At 42.7% G+C, this 24,724-nt stretch overlaps 1 protein-coding gene across 4 annotated transcripts in view; it reads right to left on the bottom strand.

Annotated features, from left to right (window-relative positions):
• Nucleotides 1-24,724, bottom strand: part of LOC308686994 (uncharacterized protein) — a 58,805-nt gene that overhangs the window by 13,077 nt on the left and 21,004 nt on the right. For 2 of the 4 annotated variants that reach the window (XM_081359155.1, XM_081359157.1), the window contains exons 4-7: nt 10,441-10,482; nt 9,760-9,881; nt 8,412-8,508; nt 4,803-4,897 (exon numbers count right to left, since the gene is read on the bottom strand). In XM_081359155.1, the coding sequence (XP_081215281.1) occupies nt 4,803-4,897; nt 8,412-8,508; nt 9,760-9,881; nt 10,441-10,482 (356 nt within the window). Of the gene's footprint in view, nt 1-4,802; nt 4,898-8,298; nt 8,326-8,411; nt 8,509-9,759; nt 9,882-10,440; nt 10,483-24,724 lie in introns of those variants that run through there. The other 2 variants (XM_081359156.1, XM_081359158.1) reach the window with 2 other exon arrangements.

Genomic DNA, 24,724 nt, shown 5'->3' with positions numbered 1-24,724 from the left:
GTACGAGTTTTGTGGGCCGTTAAGACAAAAAAAAAAATAATAGCCTATTAGATCAGCCCAAAAAGCACGTCGGCCCACCGGGAATCTCCTAGCCTACATGCGTGGACGTCACACTACCGGTTGCCTTTGACCATCCACTTATTTAGCTGCTGGCGCATCAATTGACATGCCATCTCCTTTTCCCTCTATCTTTTTCTATTTTTAGTCCCGACAGCTTTTTTGCTTTATCCATCTTTTTCGACTCGTAGGCTACGTGCTCGCTCAGCGCTCACGGCGCCCCCGCCTGCTCGCGATATTATCCCCCCCCCCCTCTCTATGTCAAAATTATATGATGGAATCTTATGAATATCCTACTCTAGCCTGTTAGTCCTCTAAAAAAATATATAACATTGAGGAAATGCAGAAATTATTTAGAAACGCACAACAGTCTACGTATAGATAAAAAAAAGAAAAAAAAAAAAAAAAAAAAAAAAATCGCTTTGGCGCCCCCCTGGTGCTGCGCGCCCCTATGCGCCGCATATAGCGCATACCCACTTTTTGCGCCACTGCCTATTCCCCAGTCTAGTTCCTCTTCTGGTGCACCAGAAAAGGGCTAATTTGGCTAATAGCTCTCGTGATCTGAGGATTACAGTGAGCGTTTCCCGACGAGACCACCTCCTAGGGCCCCTCACTCCTCTAGGGCGTCACAAACATGCTGACACTGCGTTCGAGGGTGGTTTATGACCACGTCGGCATGTAGTTCGTCTTGTCTCTCTCATGAGGGCTTGAGCACTCAGCATGCCATATGCCATCGAGTTTTACGTTCAGTGTCTCGCATGCCTAGCAGCTTTCGGATGGGATTACTGCATCAGAGAGAGGGCTGTTACGCTCTGGAAATAAAGATGATGCTGAGTTCCACTGTAATGGTGTGTGTGCTCATGCTGAATCAGATTCAGACTTGACAGCCACACTTTCCCGGGCTACTCTGGGGGCGCAGTGCGATGCGTAATCGCCTTGCCCCGCCCCCGTGGCTACCGGATGTGTGTGAAAAAGTTTGGCAGTATGGAAGCATATTGGCGCCAATTTGAAAAGCCAAACACGCCAAAATCTGCAGAAAAAGTTTTTCCTCTCTCACTCCCCTTGGTGGTGGGGCGCCTTTGCTTATTGCAGACCGCCTCTTCCCTGCATGTGAGGGCCACCCTACAAGTCTGTGGAAGGCCAAAAACATGGGGGTAGATCTAAGTCGGGGTTGAGCTGCGCATAGTGACTGACCGTGGTTTAAGTCACAGCACTGGCCCTCGGTCAGACGATGTCCACGGAGGTGGTCTAGAAGTACCCCAGGGGTAAACCTTGCAGTGGTGCGAGACATCGCCAAAGTTCGCTTTCTTGATGCATCTCACGAGGTGGCCTTTTTCGGAGACACTGTTGGAGACTGTACCCAGCGGTTTTCCACAGTTCAGAAACAGGCTGAGATAACCAAGAGCTTGGGTACACAAGGGTAGTTCCAAGTTGGGGTTGAGCTGCGCATAGTGACTGACCGTGGTGTAAGTCACAGCACTGGCCCTCAGTTAGATTATGTCCACAATGGTGGTCCAGAAGCACCCCAGGGGTAAACCTTGCAGAGGTGCGAGACATCGAGGTGGCCTTTTTCGGAGACACTGTTGGAGACTGTGCCCAGCGGTTTTCCACAGTTCAGAAACAGGCTGAGATAACCAAGAGCTTGTCCCAATGTGCTACCAGATTCACTCGTTGGCTTCCCCTCAGTCTGTTTGTCGCCAAGGGTGTTAGTCCCCTGCGAAAAAAACAAACAAAAAAAAAAACAAATGTCACAGCCAGGTCTACTGTGATGTCAAGCTTTCGCAGGAAGATGGAGCCACCTGTCTTAGCAGCCCTGAGACCCAGAGTCAGGTGCTCTTCCCTGGTGGAGGGCCGGGCAGAGAATATTTTTGTTTATTCACATTCTGTTCCGCCGCTGGCGTCTCAGTCATACCCCTTTTCCACCAACAAGAACCAGGAGCTGGTTCAGAGCCAGAGCCAAAGCTGGTTCAGAGTTGGTTCGACTGACGAGTTTACTAAGAACCGGTTTGCCTTTCCACCGGCTAGAGAGCCACAACAGAGCCAGATCTTACGTCACTGTATACGTCTCATGTTGCCCAGCAACCGTTAGTGCGGTAGCGCCAAACACAAACACGCCAGGCTTGTTCGAGATGCATCGGCTTCTCGCAGATCGATCGCCGCATGACATCAAAGCACTGCGATAGCGATCTAAAGGCACAAGGAGTCGTATGCTCTCCAAAACACTCCCGCAGCTCCGATCGGTCCTCGCCGCTCCGATGCATCTCGAACAAGCCATCAACAATAACGGACGTTGCAATACTATGGATGCTCATGGGTTTGCAAAAATACATCGCAATCCAACGCGTTCGTGCAGCTCGCCGTAACTTACACAGACGGATATTATAATCGAGCTGCTATTAGCTCGACTAGCTGCTATTTAAAAATGGCGGTCACAAGTTTCTATTCGTCTTGTTGGTCACGGTAACCCCGCCCCCAGCCCCTGACGCAAGCGGTTCTTTCTTGGCTCCGTTCTAGACCCTGCAATGATTTGGTGCTACTTAAGAACCAGTTTTACTGGTTCAGAGCTGGTGCTCTGACGCTCTGGTGCTCTGAACTGGTGCTTTGGCGGTGGAAAAACAAAGAACCGATTTGAAACTAGGCTCTGGCTCCGAACCAGCACCAGCTCTGCCTTGGTGGAAAAGGGGTATCAGTGGTACCCAAATTCTCAATAAGAGCAGCTTCTCTGGGTCACAAGAGGGTGCGGAGGGCAGTGAGCGATGCCACCAAGCCTTCCCACACACCATCTGCCCCACCCTGGAACCAGTTAAGTGTGGCACAACACACTAAGATTCTGCTTCGGGCCGCCTCAGTGCCTCCCGAGCCCCTGTGTTCCACCTCGCTGCCCCATCCCGGGTACATCTGTGGTCCTGTTGGTCCTGCTTGCACGGTGCCTGGGAGCCTAGCGATTCCCAGCACGTTTTGCTGGCTCATCCGTACCATCAGACTCGGCTATGCAATTCAGTTCACCCGGCGCCCACCCAAGTTCAAGGGCATCCACTTCATCTCTGTGCAGAGTTGCAATGCCCGTCTTGTGGGCAGAGATCGATGTCCTACTGGCGAAAGACGCGATTGAGCCGGTCCTTCCAGCCGATATGAAGACAGGGTTATATAGCCCCTACTTCATTGTACCCAAGAAATGCGGTGGGTTACAGGCAATCTTGGACCTGCAAGCCCTGAATTGGGCCCTGCACAAGCTCCCGTTCAAGATGTTAATGCAGAAACGCATTTTCTAATGCATCCGTCCCCGAGATTGGTTTGCAGCGATCGACCTGAAGGACACGTACTTTCATGTCTCGATTCTTCCTCGACACAGACCGTTTCTGCGGCTTGAGTTTGAGGGACGGGCATACAAGTACTGAGTCCTACCCGTCGGGCTGTCCCTGTCGCCCCGAGTCTTTACGAGGGTCGCGGAGGCAGCCATTGGTCCACTCAGAGAACACAGCGTTCATATTTTCAACTATCTACAGTAGACGACTGGCTGATTCTGGCTGAGAGCAGTTGTGCGAACACAGGGACATGGTGCTCCGTCACCTCAACCTGTTGGGGCTTTAAGTCAACTGGGACAAGAGCAAACTCTCCCCTGTGCAGAGGATCTCATATCTCGGTATGAAGCTGGACTCGGTCAACCAGACAGCGCAACTCACAGAGGAACGTGTCCGATCAGTGTTGAACTGCTTGAGTACAATGAAGAGCAGGACAGCAGTCCCACTGAAACTTTTTCAGAGGTTGCTTGGGCATATGGCATCTGTAGCCGCAGTAACGCCGCTCGGATTGCTTCATATGAGACCACTTCAACACTGGCTTCACGGCTGAGTCCTGAGATGGCCGTGGCAGAGTGACACGTACTGGGTGCACATCACCCCCGCACAGTTTTAAATAAATTCACTATATGTCATTAATATACAGTATTCTTTAAAAGTTAAGGGCTTCTTGCCAATGGGAAAATTACCTCTTTAACATTCATCATTCCCTCGCATTGTCAGGGTTCTGTCACTTCGGTCTAGTTAGTTCTTGGTTTTGTGACAGAGCTCTGACACTTCTGTATTTTCTTGTCTTAGTTTCATGTTCGGAGCATGGTGTTCGGATTCCGGCACTAATGTCATGTTCGGTATCGGTTCTGTGTCGGGATTCGGATATTCATGCTCCGAGTGTTTAGGCTTGTTGGACTTGAACCAGCGCTGCACAGACGGATCGGTTTATGACATCAAAGTACCGCGAGAGCGATTCAAAAGCACACAGAGCCGTCTACTCTCTAATCGCTCTTGCGGTACTTTGATGTCATTCACCGATCCGTCTGTGCAGCGCCGGTTCAAGTCCAACAAGCCTAAACACTGCCTCCCAACCTTCAGCCCGTGGTCTGACCCTTCGTTTCAGGTGGACGGGGCCTCAACTGCATTGGAATATTAATTGCCTCGAGTTGCTCGCAGTACGTCAGTGCTGACTGAAAATGTATTTTCCCTTGTGTCTGTATCTCAAAGGTTTATCCATTTGGCTTTAACCTCTTTCCCTGCACACATACAACAATAAATTAAGATAAAGTTTGGTACTACACCAGAAACAAACTATAACGCTTAAGATGCTTTTGACAAAATACATCATAAAATATAATTAGAGAATCACATACATAATTAGCATCACATACTATAATTAACAGCTCTAGAGCGAATGAGCTCTCTCTGACTCAACAGAGTGCATATAACACTCACCTGTTCTTCTTCAAAACTTCCTTCTTGTGTTTGCATTTTCTTATATAGATCTCCTCCTGCACAGTACTCCGACACAATGTAAAAGTATCCAGATTCTTCATCATAAAAAACATCCAAAAAAAATTAAAAATGATGTATTATCATAGAATATTTTCATTTTCAAATATAGGACATTAAATATGTATAAACTACCAGTCAAAAGTTTGGGAATTATCTTATTTCCAAAACATTTTCAGATTTCTCATTACTCCAGTCTGCAGTGTCACACTGCTTTGATCACAGGAATAAATTACATGTTACAATATATTCACATAGAAAACACTTATTTGATACAGTAACAAATATTTCACAATATTACTGTATGTTTGAACAAATAAATAAAGGCTTGGTGACCCCAAAATCATATTTATTCTAAACTTCTGACTGGTGGTGTATTCATATGCCTGTATACATTTACCTTTAAGAATAATCTCTTACACTAAGATTCAGAACTTTCTGTCATTGTTTATTCACTTATTAAACTAATTTGTCAAAACACAGTTTTAAATAAATTCACTATATGTCATTAATATACAATATTCTTTAAAAGTTAAGGGCTTCTTGCCAATGGGAAAATTACCTCTTTAACATTCATCCTTCCCTCACATTGTCAGGGTTCTGTCACTTCGGTCTAGTTAGTTCTTGGTTTTGTGACAGAGCTCTGACACTCCTGTATTCTCTTGTCTTAGTCTGTGCTCCTGGTTTCATGTTCGGAGCATGGTGTTCGGATTCCGGCACTAATGTCATGTTCGGTATCGGTTCTGTGTCGGGATTCGGATATTCATGCTCCGAGTGTTTAGGCTTGTTGGACTTGAACCGGCGCTGCACAGACGGATCGGTTTATGACATCAAAGTACCGTGAGAGCGATTCAAAAGCACACAGAGCCGTCTACTCTCTAATCGCTCTTGCGGTACTTTGATGTCATTCACCGATCCGTCTGTGCAGCGCCGGTTCAAGTCCAACAAGCCTATTTTCTTCTGTCATGAGCGAATTGAATGAGTATTCGCTCATTCTCGTGTGTTCTTCTGTCCGTGTGTTTTGTGCTTTCATGTCATGTTTTGTCTTGTGCTGTTGCATGCAGCTTGTGTTTTACACTGACTGTGTGCTTTCATGTTTTAATGTTTTGTCTGAACACGTGGCTTATGAGTATCCTCATTAGCTGCGTGTTCATGTCTTGTTCTGTGTTAGCACATGGCTTGTCATGCGTTTTCTAACCCCATCCATCTTGTTACCTGATTATTGGTGCATTTGCCCCACCTGTCCTCCCTCGTTATGCTGGGTACACACCAAAAGATTTTTTACATCTTATAAGATTTTCAAAATGTGATAGACCACAAACATGAGGACAACAAATCCTAGATTTAAGCGTTTTGCTCCTATAGTGTGTGGTGTGCCATGATGTGACAAAGACAGCTTACCACACACCAACAGATTTTCAACCAGAGTCTTGACTGAACACAGGAAGTCTCGCAAAATCTCGCGAGACTTCAGAATAAGCATGACGGACGATATGCAGGAAGAAACAGTGATGCTAATAGTTGTTTGGAATAATTTTCACAGAACACGTTGTATAAACATTTGTGCTGTTGCCACAAATCAACAAGCTGATCCTCCATCTCTGCTGTCCACATCAATTTCACTTTGTGCAGCGCAATGATTGCGTTTGTTGTGCTTCGGTCTTCCATCATCTCGCTTTCTGATTGGATATTGTTTTGTTTCACGTGATAATCTCCAGAGCGTGTGTATTTGTCCTCAGGGTTCACCCCACACATCAGGATTTCTGATCGTAAATATTAAACGTTCAAACGTAAAGCCAGCTTCCATTGAAAATGAATGACTTCCGGTAACTTTGGAAGCTCAAGTCGGCGGCGGTGTGAACGCACAGCACTTCTCCGCAGGCGCGCGCGCACTCGTAGACCAGACAGAGAAGAGAGAGAGAGAGAGAGAGCGAAAGCAGTAGGCCTACTACGTTACCTCATCAAAGCGCTCTGCTCGGCTTTAGGAAGTTAATGTCACCAAAGAAGTGTGTTTTTGGTTGCCAGGGCAAGACAACCCTGCACAGATTCCCAAAGAACTCAGCGTTAAGGGACCAGGCGTTTGTTTTTTGTGCAAGACTGTTTGTTCCCTGCATTTCGACGATAAACAAAGCCCAGATCGACGGATTTGCAGATCGTCTAATGCGTAAGGATCGAGCAGTCACAATGGTAAAGGTTTGCGGTCGCTAACGGTGAGTAAAACTGCTTCAAAAATGTCTCTGTGTGTTGTTAGATCCGATAGCTCGGTTAGCACAGCTTTAGCTCCGCCCACACGGCCCGCCTCCAGACGCTCGTTTTTTTTCCGGAAAGACTCGGTACAGCCTATCTGTCTTTTATAAATATAATAAACCTAAAGACTTTTTGGAGATATGAAGGATGCAATACTACTCTATAGGTACTCATGATTAATAGGAGATTGAGTGAAAATGAGCATTTCACCCCCCCCCTTTAATGTACCCTTTAATTAGAAATTAAATATTAGAAATCACTTTATATTTAAAATATTAAATAAAATAGAGTCACACCAAGGGACAATATGATAAGATAATCTGTAGAACCATCAAGATAATCGGGACGCAGTCAATCCTAGATTGTCGGAAGGGGGGAAATCGGCCAAAAATCAGCCTGATTATCTTTTGGTGTGTAGCCAGCATTACTGTCCTCCCTCGTTACCTGCCTTGTTCGCTCCATTTATTCTTGTGTCGATCGATCGTCATGTTGACTGTTACCTTATGTGTCAACTTAACTTAAGTCTCTTATTTAATTTTTTTCTATTTTTTTAATGCAATTTTTGGGATATTTTGTATTGTATTTACATTTAACTAATTACTAGATTTGATCAATAAATAATAAATAAATAGTAATTTAAGCACATTCCTCACATTCTTTCAATTTAAATTTAAAATAACACAATTTTATTCATAACCCTTTTAATTCAGCTCAAAATATCTTACAATGGCCGTCTTTGCCGACCTCTTGTGGAATAAAATAAATAATATAACGATATTTCATGAGTCTTGCCACTAGATGGGCTTATAGCTCTATATGGAGCAAATGAGCTGTTCCACTGGGTCCTAGACATCATGTAGACATTATAAAATCCTTTTTTGGTAGTTTTAGCATTTTTAGTTTGAATTTTGATCATTTAGGTTATTTCTATGTGAAGCATAGCTCGCTTTCCCTTCATTCCTACGGGGGTCAAATTGACCCGCGAGGGAAGGATTTGTTTTTTTTTTAGATTTCAACCACAACCCTTTTTTAATTTTTTTTATTCTTGGACCCCTCTGATGAAAATTGTTTTAAAAAAATGAGTTTCAGGTCAAAATTACTTGTATTTTTACCCCGTACATATTAAAAGTATATAAAAGTATACATTACACATTAAAAGTAAATGCACATCACTCATCTTTCCCCATCTTACCCCACATGTTCACTGTTAGTTGTTTCACACTTTCTAAAAAAAAAAACTAACATTTACTTTCAGACTGAAGGAACATTGTCATGCTTCTCTTTCTATAATTTAAACAGACACACCTTCAAAGGAGTCTTCGTAACCAACGATAAATCCATGCTGCAGTTTCTTCAGGATGTTAATTTCGTTTTTGGCTGCACCAAGATTCAAATTCACATTCTGCAAAGAACACATTTCATCTATGTGATGTTTATCTATAGGAGCTTATTAATATGTTCAATCAATCCATCCATCTTCCTAACATTATTTCCGCTTGTTGCAGGTGTAAGAATTGATAAATTAGGAAATTCCAGACAGTCTGTTTTGGGGGTGGCCAGGCCCTGAGAGGACAAAAGGACCTCTCTAGAGATTACCATTTGAACTGGCCCTCGTGCACCATCGAGACGAAAGTCTCACCTCTGAGTCATCTTAATCTACATCTCTTTCCCTCTCCCCTCACCCCCTCTCTCTCAGGCTCAGACGATCACCTGGTTTCACCCAAGAAAATGTATAGTTTAATGTGAATGATTATCACAGAGTATTTTCATGTTTGGTATCGTTTAAAATGTCACAGAGCGACTGGTACAATACTCTCATCTCAGAATAAGTAAAACACAAGGTAATAAGGGTTTTGAAGGTTTATGGATAACTAGCATACAAGGAGGGGTTGGTCTCTCAAGCAAATGGTCACACACCCCCAAGAGTTGCTACAGTGTACATCTGAATGCAAATTTCTATTGTTAGCACATGGTTCCAGGTGAAAGGTTTGTCTATTTAATGGAGTGCAGCAGGGAGATCGGGGCCTTTTCTGTACCTCAGATCGGTCCGTTAGGCTGAGAGATATAGATCTCTCAGCCTCACGTATTTCTTAATGTTGGGTTTGCATCTTCTCTCTATTCCAGAGCATTTGATGTTTTGTATCGATTATCTTTGAATTGATTATGAAATTGGCATGATACATTTACCTGACATAATAAATTGTTACATTTGATTATTCTAACTGACTTTGATATTATTTTCATTGAAGAGTTAAACGGAATAGTCAAACATTCACTCATGATTAATGATCCACAGATATCATTAAAACCTTTTCATTTATGGAGTCAGATGAATTAACGAGAGAATACATAACTAAAATGTATTGTAAATTTAACCAACCAATATTTTGCTTGAGTGAGGACAGAACACGTGATAACCTTCCCCGTGTATTGGCGGACCGGCAGATTGGACCAAAATATATAACGGGCCTTACACAGGGTTCACTTCACACACACATTTGGATTTGGCACAGGTTTTATGCCAGAGTTGGGACACATTCAGATACACGTACAATTTTTTTGGCATCGAGCCAGGGACCTTCTTACTGTGAGATGACAGTGCCATCCCTAATTAATACGTTCAATACTTTAAACAATTCTTGATTGTACTTACATCTTTGTTGATCTCTTTGACCACAAGGGAATCTTCATCTGGACTCTTCACCAGAAATGCTCTTCCTGAAATCCCTTGTCCAAGTTCTTTTGTTATGGTGTATTTATGTTTTTTTAACACTTCTACAATCAAGATTCAAATCGAAAATTACCATTAGCAAAACACTAAAACTGTATAAATACAAATATTACTCAAAAAATGATTGGCAAAAAAATGATTTACAATATATTCAATAGCCACTAATTATTGTAGCTTATTTATTATTAATGCTAATTATTGAATACATTTATTTAACACTAATACTTATTAGTATACAATACTAATGTGTTGTGGTTGCATTTTTTTGGTGTGCAATGTTCAATATAACATAATATTATATAAATTAAACTACCATTTAATTTACATAATATTTTATAAATGTATAATATTATATAAATATTTATATACAATTTATGTGAATAAAAATTAGAAGGTAGAAACAACTGTGACACAAACGGGATCAGTTGCAGCCCTCTTCAATTAGTTTTAATGAATTAAGCTGGTTGTTGAGAGAAGTCTTGGTTTTTACTTCACCACAGCTAAGAAAGGCCAGAAGACTCAGTTTAAATATGCAAATCACAAAAGACCCTCACAGTCATTGTTATAGGAGCATTCCGACTTTGTATGACTAATTACACTCACCTGCTCTTTCTGTTGCTCTGCTATCATTTTCATTGTTTTGTGCTGTTATGAAAATAGGACAAGAGGTTCAAATTCAGTACTTAAAGAAACAGAACAGTAAATTGTTTTACACAATGCAGCACATAACAACATTCAAAGCACACGCTGGCTTTTTTCGGTCAGTTTAGCAACAAAGTGGACCGAGATTATTGAATGAGGCAAAGTGATTGTTAAAATGAGCTGTTTATTGGATAGTTTCAGTTGTGCCTTTCTCAGTGCTCAGTCGGGCTTCAAGCAGCAACAGTTCAACTGCTTCATCATTTCATGATGTTAAAAACATTGAGATGGAGACATTTCCTTATCTCTAACTTATTTGTGAAGGCAACAAAGGACACAACATAGGGACAGAAAAAAAATTGAAAAAATACTATTAAACTAGATGTACCGCATGGCGGTACAAAATATGACTGCCGGTCAGGCCTGCACTGGCTTTCCACAAAAATAAATGACGTGGAGCAATTTGGCTGTATTGCATGTTTATGTATATACCTAAAAAAGTAGTAGTATGTGCATGTCTGTCTGTGTGTGTATGTGTGTGTCTGTGTGTGTGTGTGTCTGTGCGTGTATGTATGCGTGCGTACTGCGTACATGTGTGTGCGCGTGTGTGTTTGTGTGTGTGTGTCTGTGCATGTGGATTTGTATGTGTGTGTATGGGTGTGTGTCTGTGCGTGTGGATGTCAGTGTGTGTGCATGCTTGCGTTTGTTTGTATTCCTGCATGTGTGTGTGTGACAGTATCATCCTAAACCAGCAACCCTTCGCTCAAAACCACCATCTACAGGCCGATGAGTGTACAGTCACTAAATGTGCACATAAATGAATATATTTTATTAAAATTCAGTAGATGACGAAAAAAAAAAGAAAAAAAAAACTTTGACAATCCCTATATGACAATCCCATAATATGACAAAAACTTTGACAATCCCATAATAAAAATAACTTAGTATAATCAGTAAGTAGCTATTCCTCCAACATGCCCTCAACAGACATGTCAGCAGACCTAAATGTGCACAATGATTGACAGACAGATAACACTTATGATTGGCTAAAATGATTAGCTAATCTGAGTCTTAAAGGAGTCATAATGTTGTTTTAACTTTGGTACCCAATGCTCTATTATAGTCTTTCAGGCACTTCTAAAAAAGAAAAGTGGAAAAAAAATCAACACAGAGCCCCTCAGACCCTTATTTCTAAAGGCATTATTGTCTCGCGAGATCTGATGCGATGTTTTGGCTGTCGTGGACGGTCATTATAATAATGCAAATGAGGGGCGCGTTGATTGGTTGCAGGAAGGAGGGGGGTTGACACCGCAGGTAACTCTTTAGCATATCATTACAAACTGACATCATGGAGCAAACCGCAAAGTGTCAATGAACTCGACCCGCCGCGACATATGGGATTCAACCGTACATGTTTAAGCCGGACTCTGAACCAGAGCTGGAAAGTGAAGATGTAAAGCCGATGGAAGGACGTTCTACATCAAGATGTCTCTGAATGGTAAAGACAATCATTTTGACTGCGACATACATTAACATCAGTAACGAGCAAAAACGTGTGTTGCTATTTTCTCCCACATAAATTTACCTTTTATTTAATGTAGATTACATTAACGGAGATGTAGTTTTTTTTTTTTTTTATCAGCTTACAGTGGTTTTGAGATTTTTACTATCAAGTGGTGTTTTGCCTTGTTTTACGTTGTGGTTATTTAGACATTTAATGTTTTTCTTCTTTAGACATGCAACGTGATGTTATACTTGCATTTAAACATTTTTAGCCACTGAGCATGGACTCCTGTACCGTCACTACTGTAGATGCTAGTGTAAAACAAAGTGGAAAGATGTGCCTAGCATTCGTAGAGTCCATTCCCCGTGTTTACCTCAATAGCCGCATTAGCAGTTAGCTGCTATTTCTTAACCACAGTAGAGCAATACAAACAGTCTTACCTTTTCAATTTCTGGCAAGTCCCTGATGGTTGGGATGGCACCTTTTCCCAAACGGAGCTTCGAGGCCAAGTTCGCCTGATTTTGCCCCAAATTTGTAAATGATTCCGGTGTAAAATGTTTAGCACACACACCTAACGATACGCCACTTGAAAGAGTTGTTGGGACAGCGTCATTAAAAATGAATTTCCTCCACTGTTCCCTGATAGTTTCGTCCGTTTTTGGTAGATAAAACACATTTGCATGTTGTTTGTGGCAGTCACAGAGCATCTCAAGTGTAGGCTACACTCGGTTTCTCCATCTTTCTCGAGTCGACTAAACTGAATCTGAGGGGGAGAGGGGCGGGCTTCCCGCGGCATAGGTTTGCGGTGTCCATATTTGGTATATCCTCCCCCGTCTTGACGTCAAGAAGGGGAAGAAATCAAAATCTCGTTTTTTCGTGCGCGTGCACGTGGCCTATTTTACAAACCCTGAGGTAAACAAACGCTTCACTTTTAAATATCGGCTTCCCGGCCAGTGTACAATCATTATGCAATCATAACATACATTGATTCTCGTGGAAAAGTGAAATTTCTACATTATGACTCCTTTAAACTATTCTTAAAAAAAAAAAAAAACTGTCACAAAAATGATGGGCATGCTCTCTCACCAGACCTATTTCAAAAATATGTCAAATAGCAACATCATTGTATTCAGTAGGGCTGTCAAAATGGCTGAAAACTAAATTTTCAACCTTCATAATATATTTCCAAGACCCTTGAGATGGTACATTGACTTACAATAGGTTAAATGACACGTCTGCCATAGCCTAACGGGGTCTGTATCGCTTTTACTGGCACTACGTAACTTCGGGGTTCGGGTAGTAACCCGAGCACAAAAAGAACTACAAAATTTCCTCACTTCCTCAAATTCGGACATTATGCGTATGTTTTGTCATGGCCTTAGCAGCAGCGAAACCCAAGAAGTCAAAGGTTTTGTCGGAGGAGACTCAGAAGAGGAAAAGGGAGAGTAACACGTCCTCCTCGTACTCTCCCTGTTTCGGGAGGAGACTCTGAAGATTCTTCAAGCGACAAAAACAATTATGGCTGAAAATAAAACATAAAAATCGGCATTAAAATTGGATATATAATGTAATATTTACTGCGAAGTCGGGAAATTGTGTAACAAAACTGATATATGTCACAACTAGGGGTGGGAGATATTGACAAAAATGAATATCTCGATATTTTTTTCCCATATCTCGATATCGATATTCAGACGATATTTTTGCCATCCTTCAAAGAAATGTGTGCAAACTGGCAAAGAAGGTCCAGTTGGTCTTTTGACTTGCTGCATTTGACTTACTATTGTAGGCTATAGAAAAAAATCTGAGTTAGCCCCTACTTTGTGCACTTACAAAAAAAAAAAAAAAAAAAAAAAAACGAACTAGGCACCTCTTGCAACAGTGATTATTAAATCAAACAACAATATTGTTGATGATAAATTCAAAGTAAAAAATGTTCTTTTCAAAACGCTATAAATCCCTCAGTTTTTTCCCCCAAAACGCTAAATCCATCTTTTTTTTTTTTTTTTTTTTTTTAAAAATTGATGGTTTGTCCTTTTAAAAAAGTATTTTGTCTTTTATTTTTCGTGTTTGCATTTATGAGGAAAAAACAATATTACGTGACAGTTCTCCATTATGGATGCGAGCGCTCTGAAAGCGCACTATAAAAGACTTTCAAACTTTCACAGAGACCTCAAAACAGAAAGCACAAAGCCTTTCTTTAAAACGAATTTCGTTTTGTATTAATTGCATCTTAGTTTTAATATTTTTTTCATTACCAATTTCTGGATTTAATACATAAAAATAAAAATAAAACTATGTAGCCTAATAAATGTGCATTTCTCCGGTGCGTTCACTAGCCTACTGCAAAGATCGCGAATCAATAGAATAGCCTATCATAAACTTCATCTTTGCAGCCGACACAGAAATTAATAAACAATTAAAATGTCTTATTGCAATATTTTACATAATCATTACTTTTGCTGGTTCTTTGAGGCAGCTTTTTAGGTTTATGGCGTTTTGGAAAAGAGCTCTTCACGTACAAACACCGTTTCACCAAGGCACAGCAGCCCTTCAGCACATAAGAACAAAAAGAGAAAAAGCACGGACTTACTAATTACGAAACTTTGATGTGGTTGAACAGCTGAAACAGTCACAAATTGCAACTCAAACCTTCTCAGTACGAGACGAGTTATGAAGGAAGAGAACAGCATTACAGTTTTCAGCGCGTCCTCCTCTGATTGCTGTGTTGTGACTGAAAAAGTGCGTGCAGGAGCACATGCGCAAAACGTAGGTTTGTAAAATGTCCTTTTGTAAAATGACATATTATAAAATAAAAATAATTCTTATATCATTTTACAAAACGGTTTTCCGCATGTGCTTCTGCGCGCACTATTTCGTGCGTTTTTGACATAGGGGTTTTTGACGACACGGGACCATGGGCTGGGCCACTCGTTGCTTCCGGGAATAGTACTGCCCTACAGTGTTAAAAATCGCTACATATAATTGTTTAGAAGGTTATAGTGTGCGTTATTTGTTTTCTCTTTAACTTCGTTCAGCTCTTTTCATGTTTGGGGGGTCGGATTGTACAAATTATGAAATATTCGATATCCCAATTTTGCATATCGTCCAGACAACAATTTGGATATTATCGTCTAAACGATATATCGCCCACCTCTAGTCACAACATACTGCTGTTATTTGTAAGCTTCAGTTTGTTTGTCCTTTTACACATTCATATGTGTGTATTATTGGCTTATACGATTTTAGATACAAATTTGTATGATCCCACATAATTATCAGGACATAAATAAGCCTAGAGGTTGTAAATAGTGTAAACGAGCAAAATTTGCAAACTATTATGATAAATTGCAATAATCATGTCTAATGACATCATAACGGCCAATGTTATAATGTGACGTACATTTAACTTTATTGATGTCATCTGGCATTTAAACATAACAATCAAAAAACACAAATGAAATTATACAGTAGGCCTAGACTATAGGCTATTTACTTGTGATTTAGCTGCAATCATATAAAAACGTTATAAGCCAGCAAATTCGGTAGTTTACTTTATTATTATAAAGTAGTCTAACACTTGACACAAACTTATTATTATCCTATCACCATCATCATTAGTTCAGTAGACTATGCAGTATGCAATAGTCTTGTATAGCTGTATAGCTGTGCCTGTTCCATGCCCGCCGCTTCTATCCTATCGAACAGGTGCAGGTGTACTGGGTGGGTATTTACGACAGTGCAAGTATTCCACAGCGACTCTAGGGGACGCTGTTTGACAAAAACACAATTTCATCACAGTGTGCCTTTAAATATTTGGCAAAATTCGAATTATATTCAAATTCTAAAAGCAATACTTGATGTTATAGGGAAAAAGTACTGTATTGTCTCCTATACCCACAAGTAGGTGCAAAAGAGCGCATTAAGCAAATATAAACCAAATCAAGCATCACATCTTTTATTGAAATGACATTTACTTTTTAAAGTGCATTAACTTTTCAAACAATTGTTCTTAAAAAATATACTTTCATTAATGTGCATGCAAGGAAAATCAGGTAACAATAGTACATAAAACTGTGTTCGTGCATCAGTAACCTGAGAAAACACACTTCAACAGACAGCGTAATGTACTAACGTTACATGAACATAAAATAGCAAACGTCTCCGTTACGTATGGTAACCCTCGTTCCCTAAAGGAGGGAACGGAGACGCCACGTTGGGACCGATGAATATGAATCTCGCTAGAGAGGCCAATCTACTTCGAGTGAAACTAAAACGATCCAATGCACATTGGCATGCTATAATTGCATCAGCTGCGCTTCATCGCAGCACGCGCATACTGTATTATTAGCAGCAGGTAGCCTATATCAGGTTTTCGCTGAGGAGCCGAGCCGGTGACCTGACTGTCCTAGTGCAGCAGATGTGGCGACGGGACGTGGCGTCTCTGTCACTGTTGTTCCGTGATAAACCATATAGTGAGATTATTGGATAACACTGGGAAAGCATGTCCTTCTGTTAGAATAGAGAATGCTGCGGAACCCACATTTTTCCCCGAAGGAGTTATGTGGAGATATACATATGGACTAACCCGTATTGCATATGAAATACTGGGTGACTTAGTCCAAGGGAAAGACACAGGTTTCCGTGTAGAAGCAGCCATGAAAGAAAACACATATGGGGTCCCCGTAGGTTGGGGGTGAGAATGAGAGTGATTGAATATGTAAAAATAAATAAATAAATAAACAAACAAACAAAAGAGAATAGAATATAATTTTTTATTTAAAGGAACACTCCACCGTTTTTTGAAATAGGGCTTATTCACCTTCTTTCCTACATTTAGATAGGTGGGCAAATGCATTTTTGTCTCAGTGCATGCATTGTTTTAGTTTTTAGTTTTAGTTTGGGTCGGCGCTAGCTTAGCTTAGCATAATGAATGGAATCCTTTGTTGCCAGCTAGCATGTCCTGAGTAAAAGTGATTAAAAAAAAAAACCTAATTATTTTTTTTGTGGCCTGCTTATTCACAACGAGTACAAATAGCAATGCAGATTAACACTAGGCGATTTCCTAGGCAGATATTGACTTGGGACTATATTAGGGGGAAGCACAGGCGAAGCACAGCTACTTGAGCGCAGAGATATCACGCGACACATGAAATCCCACGACTTCCGTCAACATACCGGCGTGAATAGTAGCTGGCAGTGATGCGTGGGTTGATCCAAAATGAGCGGGTGCCTGCAGTCACCCGCGGTTACCCATGGTTACCCACGGTTACGAGTCATCCAAAAATATTTTTTATGATATTCGGGTCGCGGTCAGTCGGGTCATTTAAAATAAAGATGCCAATTAAACCTTTGTAATTTATATAGCACAATTTTCAATTAAATACATAGGCCTACACTTTATTGGCTGAATAACTGGCAAGAAGTACGATGATGCACAAGCTCAGTCTGCAGGTAGAGATGGAGGCGGCAAGAGAAAAGGTAAAGACTGGGGAGTGGAAGCTGTGGGAGTGTGGGAGACATTTGCCGAAATAATGAAAGATGATGACCAAAGTGCTGGCTTTGTCATGTGTACTTCTTGCGATGCTATTTACACATTTGATAGCCACAAAACTGGCACGACCAACCAGGCACGGCGCCAGGATTCCAGTTTTGGATGAGCCAGACCAATTGTGGGCGGGCCTTAACCCTCAGAGGTCGACAAACGCGCCGGCGCGTTTTGCTGGATTTTTTTCACATAGCAGCAACATAAACTTAAAAAAATCCGTAATTTGTGGTCATAAAAATAAAATAAATACATGATTATAATCTATAGAGTGTCTTCTTTTTTTGTGTACACTCACATTAACATCAAAACCTTGTTTTTATTTTTAAATAAATAAAATAAACAGGGTGCGCTTTCAGCTCACTCTGTCTCCGCAAAAATCTTTCTGAAACAAGTCTGGAAAATGAACTGAAACTCAGCTAATACTTATCACACAACCATGAAACATGCGTCTAAAGAAAGCTTTAAATTTCTACTTTTAAATAAAACAATTCACATTCAAAACAAATATTCTCCTGCAATGTAATCTGTATGAAACTAAATAGAAGTACAGTTTCTCCCGTCTCATCTAATTATCGATAATGAGTTCACACCCACTCGCAGAGCGTGCTATTCATAAGATAATGTGCTGAGGTGATCTATGCGAAATAAGGTAAACGCCCCCTGAAATGCCTTCAAACCTCTATGCTTCAAACCAGCAAGTTTCATTCATTCACATTCCTGCGCTGTTGGAATATGACACGAGTTCAGATTTTGCTCAGAAGAAGAGCAGGACTCTGACGAGTCGACGAATGTTTGTATTTTGAGCGACGAACGTTGAGCGACTTGATCCAGCCGTGGATAATATTTCGGGTGAGTAAGTCTTTTAAATTTACTTGCATTAGTTGACACGTGTTCGCATTTATGAGGAAAAAACAATATTACGTGACAGTTCTCCATTATGGACGCGAGCGCTTTGAAAGCAGCAGACTTTCAAACTTTCGCAGAGACCTCAAAACAGAAAGCACAAATCCTTTCTTTAAAACGAATTTCGTTTTGTATTAATTATATCTTAATTTTAATATTATTTTCATTAACTTTGAATTGGTTGAACAGGTGAAACAGTCACAAATTCCTCTGCAACTCAAACTTTCTCAGTACAAGTTATGAAGGAAGAGAACAGCATTACAGTTTTCAGCGCGTCCTCCTCTGATTGCTGTGTTCTGACTGAAAAAGTGCGTGAAGGAGCACATGCGCAAAACGTAGGTTTGTAAAATGTGCTTTTTAAAAAAATGACATGATAAAATAAAAATAATTCATATATCATTTTACAAAACGGTTTTGCGCATGTGCTTCTGCACGCACTATTTCGAATTTATGTATGCGTTTTTAATGAGCAAATTTAGAACATTATGTTCCTCCACATAGAGGAATTACAATAAAACACTGAAAAACAAAACCTCCTCTACTTCTTTGTTCAGGCTGTGATGGGCCATTAAGTCATTGGGGGGGTGTCTATGTCACACCCTGGTCTGAATCTCATTAATATTTATAGCCATTACCACTCCCATGCATAAACCTCTTCTGACAAAAAAACTGTTTTACAACGTTTAAATCAATGTATTGTTTTATGAAAACGATTAGGCAGGATGATTTTCACATCATTTTGAAGAAAAAACACTAGGGAACAAGATCCATTAGTCAAAAGTCTTGTGGACACATATTTACTATATGTTTTGTGGTGTTATTTCAGCAACTTTCATTTTTATTTTTTCAAATAACCACGCATAAACATTATTTTCTTGAAAACACAAAGATTTACAAGCATGTTGATCAGATATGCCCTGTTTGTGCTTTATAGAGTGAATTTACACCTTTGCCATTAACATGTTTATGAATAACTGAAAAAACAACAAATGTCAGAGCATGTCAGAACACCTCCAGGGCCCAGAAAACAGCTCAGACTCCAGAGGGTTAAATTAAAAACGTTAAATAAAAAATAAAAAACGTTATCCAATCACTGCTTAACTTAATAAAAAAAATTGACTAATATAGCCTACTGTTATATTATCTGTGTGTATACATAATATAGATTTTAGCTTGATTATCTTTAAATATTTTGTTGCATTGTTAAAAGTTTCGGTGCATAGGACGGACCTCCGCGATCGCTCTCCATGGTTCTGACCAAAGAAGAGCGCTTTGGAATCTCCATTAGGTATCAAACGCATCATACGCATCATACCTGGGCTGCGTTTCCTGATAACTCTTAAGGTATAACTTAACTAAAGGTATATCATTGCTAGGCGTCTTCAGGGCTATTATCCACTCGCGAGGCAGAAGCGCTGGCGCCTCCTAGCAACGGCGCTGTTTTTGGTAAAACATGATTTTGACGACTTCATTAAGTTTTGTTTTATAGAAAACTCTTTTTAAAAGATTTTTGTTTTGTATAAATTGTATCTTAATTTTGATCAATGTTTTATAAATCAATTGCCTGTATTTAATGAATAAGAAGCAAATATATAGCAGGCAATGTAATGAGGCACAGGCACGATCACTTGCATTGCATGTGAATGGAGGGCGCCGAAACTCAGCTTGTGCCTCACAGATTTGAGAAATATAGGCTATATATTACAGAAAGTTTGAAAGGTCTACTTTTAAACGAAAATATTCAAACCAAAATAAATAGGCTACTCTCTGATTATGTAATCCACATGAAATGTGCATTTCTCTCTGGCGTTCATGGCGAGTCCGAATTGTCAACTTCATCTTTGCAGCGACACAGAAAACACCAGTTTATTACTAAACAATTAAATGTCTCCTATCTAATTTAGACACATTAATAATCATTACTTTAACCGGTTCTTTGTGGCAAGCTTTATGCGTGCGGCCATACCGCTTATTATCCTGTAGGACATAGCCTATAGCATATTTAAGTAATTAAATTAATATAAAGGGGCGATTTGTCCACGAATGGCTTAAATGAACAACTACTAGTCGACTAGAAAAAAAATTCATTAGTCGGAGGCAGCCCTTATTCCACATATTTTCTAACCAACAGGCCATTCTGAGTTGAGCGAGCGACCCTGCGGAATGAGTCTGATCGGAACAAACCCGAACCTCACTGTCTGCTGAACTTGCACAGAAACATCAAAATAGACATAGCCAGCTTTTTAAAATTGTTGTTAAAACTAAACATTTAGATTATTTACAAATTATGAGCTTATTGACGATTTTTTATAATTCTTGACAAAATTAGAATATATTCTTCTTTTCTTTTCTTTTTCAACAATGCTACGATGAGCATTTACTACTTTTAAAAAATGCGGGTCAGGAAGCGGGTCGGGTACAATATTTTCTTTTTCTTTTTTTGCGGTAGTTGAAAACGTTGGTCGGGTGCGGGTTGTTTATACATTGACCCACGCATCACTGGTGGGCACTGAGGGGCCAGGAGAAAGCACAGTAGCAGTGGTGGGCACTGAGGGGCCAGAAGAAAGCACAGTAGCTGTGGTGGGCACTGAGGGACCAGGAGAAAGCACAGTAGCAGTGGTGGGCACTGAGGGGCCAGCAGAAAGCACAGTAGCTGTGGTGGGCACTGAGGGGCCAGAAGAAAGCACAGTAGCTGTGGTGGGCACTGAGGGCCAGGGGAAAGCACAGTAGCAGTGGTAGGCACTGAGGGGCCAGGGGAAAGCACAGTAGCAGTGGTGGGCACTGAGGGGCCAGGAGAAAGCACAGTAGCAGTGGTGGGCACTGAGGGGCCAGGGGAAAGCACAGTAGCAGTGGTGGGCACTGAGGGGCCAGGGGAAAGCACAGTAGCAGTGGTGGGCACTGAGGGGCCAGAAGAAAGCACAGTAGCTGTGGTGGGCACTGAGGGGCCAGGAGAAAGCACAGTAGCAGTGGTGGGCACTGAGGGGCCAGGGGAAAGCACAGTAGCAGTGGTGGGCACTGAGGGGCCAGAAGAAAGCACAGTAGCTGTGGTGGGCACTGAGGGGCCAGAAGAAAGCACAGTAGCTGTGGTGGGCACTGAGGGACCAGGAGAAAGCACAGTAGCAGTGGTGGGCACTGAGGGACCAGGGGAAAGCACAGTAGCAGTGGTAGGCACTGAGGGCCAGGGGAAAGCACAGTAGCAGTGGTGGGCACTGAGGGGCCAGGGGAAAGCACAGTAGCAGTGGTGGGCACTGAGGGGCCAGGGGAAAGCACAGTAGCAGTGGTGGGCACTGAGGGGCCAGAGGAAAGCACAGTAGCAGTGGTGGGCACTGAGGGGCCAGGAGAAAGCACAGTAGCAGTGGTGGGCACTGAGGGGCCAGGGGAAAGCACAGTAGCAGTGGTGGGCACTGAGGGGCCAGGGGAAAGCACAGTAGCAGTGGTGGGCACTGAGGGGCCAGAAGAAAGCACAGTAGCTGTGGTGGGCACTGAGGGGCCAGGAGAAAGCACAGTAGCAGTGGTGGGCACTGAGGGGCCAGAAGAAAGCACAGTAGCTGTGGTGGGCACTGAGGGGCCAGGAGAAAGCACAGTAGCAGTGGTGGGCACTGAGGGGCCAGGGGAAAGCACAGTAGCAGTGGTGGGCACTGAGGGGCCAGGGGAAAGCACAGTAGCAGTGGTGGGCACTGAGGGGCCAGGGGAAAGCACAGTAGCAGTGGTGGGCACTGAGGGGCCAGAAGAAAGCACAGTAGCTGTGGTGGGCACTGAGGGGCCAGAAGAAAGCACAGTAGCTGTGGTGGGCACTGAGGGACCAGGAGAAAGCACAGTAGCAGTGGTGGGCACTGAGGGACCAGGGGAAAGCACAGTAGCAGTGGTAGGCACTGAGGGCCAGGGGAAAGCACAGTAGCAGTGGTGGGCACTGAGGGGCCAGGGGAAAGCACAGTAGCAGTGGTGGGCACTGAGGGGCCAGAAGAAAGCACAGTAGCTGTGGTGGGCACTGAGGGGCCAGGAGAAAGCACAGTAGCAGTGGTGGGCACTGAGGGGCCAGGGGAAAGCACAGTAGCAGTGGTGGGCACTGAGGGGCCAGAAGAAAGCACAGTAGCTGTGGTGGGCACTGAGGGGCCAGAAGAAAGCACAGTAGCTGTGGTGGGCACTGAGGGACCAGGAGAAAGCACAGTAGCAGTGGTGGGCACTGAGGGACCAGGGGAAAGCACAGTAGCAGTGGTAGGCACTGAGGGCCAGGGGAAAGCACAGTAGCAGTGGTGGGCACTGAGGGGCCAGGGGAAAGCACAGTAGCAGTGGTGGGCACTGAGGGGCCAGGGGAAAGCACAGTAGCAGTGGTGGGCACTGAGGGACCAGGGGAAAGCACAGTAGCAGTGGTGGGCACTGAGGGGCCAGGAGAAAGCACAGTAGCAGTGGTGGGCACTGAGGGGCCAGGAGAAAGCACAGTAGCAGTGGTGGGCACTGAGGGGCCAGGAGAAAGCACAGTTGCAGTGGTGGGCACTGAGGGGCCAGGAGAAAGCACAGTAGCAGTGGTGGGCACTGAGGGGCCAGGAGAAAGCACAGTAGCAGTGATGGGCACTGAGGGACCAGGGGAAAGCACAGTAGCAGTGGTAGGCACTGAGGGCCAGGGGAAAGCACAGTAGCAGTGGTGGGCACTGAGGGGCCAGAAGAAAGCACAGTAGCAGTGGTGGGCACTGAGGGACCAGGGGAAAGCACAGTAGCAGTGGTAGGCACTGAGGGCCAGGGGAAAGCACAGTAGCAGTGGTGGGCACTGAGGGGCAGGGGAAAGCACAGTAGCAGTGGTGGGCACTGAGGGGCCAGAAGAAAGCACAGTAGCAGTGGTGGGCACTGAGGGACCAGGGGAAAGCACAGTAGCAGTGGTAGGCACTGAGGGCCAGGAGAAAGCACAGTAGCAGTGGTGGGCACTGAGGGGCCAGGGGAAAGCACAGTAGCAGTGGTAGGCACTGAGGGGCCAGAAGAAAGCACAGTAGCAGTGGTGGGCACTGAGGGGCCAGGGGAAAGCACAGTAGCAGTGGTAGGCACTGAGGGGCCAGGAGAAAGCACAGTAGCAGTGGTGGGCACTGAGGGGCCAGGGGAAAGCACAGTAGCAGTGGTAGGCACTGAGGGGCCAGGAGAAAGCACAGTAGCAGTGGTGGGCACTGAGGGGCCAGGAGAAAGCACATTAGTAGAAATCCCACGACTTCCTTCAACATACCGGCCTGAATAGTAGCCGGCTATTTTTCCTACAAGTCAAGTCAAGTCAAGTATATTTATATAGCGCTTTTCACAAAACAGATTGCATCAAAGCAGCTTCACAGCATTAAACCAAAATAACACAACAAGGTTACTACAGTACATGAATGGCAATGAACATGGCTAATTTTGTGAGAGACGAAGAGGGTGACTTCTCAGACAGTCAAGAGCCAGAGCCAGAAACATACCTGAAATTTCAGAAGATGAGCTGTGTGCTTTGGAAATAGACCGACAGGAGGAGGAGGTTGCGATCGCTTAACAACCTGAGGACGTGAAGATGAGAGCCAACACGAACTGGTGGTGTGAATGTGGGGGAATATGCCAATCTATGCCGACTGAAATAGTGTCTGTGCTGTGGAGAGTGGGACAAGCTTCTGCCATCGATGACCAGGCTAAACGCGTCAGATCAAGATCACAGGTACCGAGGATTTCACGCCGTTGATCCATCCTGCAGTAACTTTTACTCTATTTTTTTTCCCGGTGTGATAAAGTGAACTGGAAAAAACGCCCCACGCCGAATGGACCAAATGGACAGCTGTCCACAGAGTCCGCAGATTATTTTAAACATGAGGCATGTATAGATCGACCCATATTATACCTTTATTCACATTCACATATTATACCACATATTCACATTTCATGTGTTGCGCGATATCTCTGCGCTCAAGTAGCAGTGCTAAGCCTGTGCTTCCCCCTATTATAGTCCCAAGTCAATATCTGCCTAGGAAATCGCCTAGTGTTAATCTGCATCGCTATTTGTACTCGTTGTGAATACGCAGGCCACAAGAAGTAATTAGGTGTTTTTTATTTTTTATATCACTTTTACTCAGGACATGCTACCTGGCAACAAAGGATTCCATTCATTATGCTAAGCTAAGCTAGCGCCGACCCTTTCAAACTAAAACAATGCATGCACTGAGACAAAAATGCATTTGCCCACCTATCTAAATGTGGGAAAGAAGGTGAATAAGCCCTATTTCAAAAAACGGTGGAGTGTTCCTTTAAATATAGCTTTAACTTTGAATACAGCAACATACAATTATTTA

Source organism: Scardinius erythrophthalmus (assembly GCF_964197995.2).
Source record: "Scardinius erythrophthalmus genome assembly, chromosome: 2".
NCBI lineage: Eukaryota > Metazoa > Chordata > Actinopteri > Cypriniformes > Leuciscidae > Scardinius > Scardinius erythrophthalmus.
Note: the sequence above shows the minus strand (reverse complement) of the source record. Positions and strands in the feature narration are given on the sequence as shown.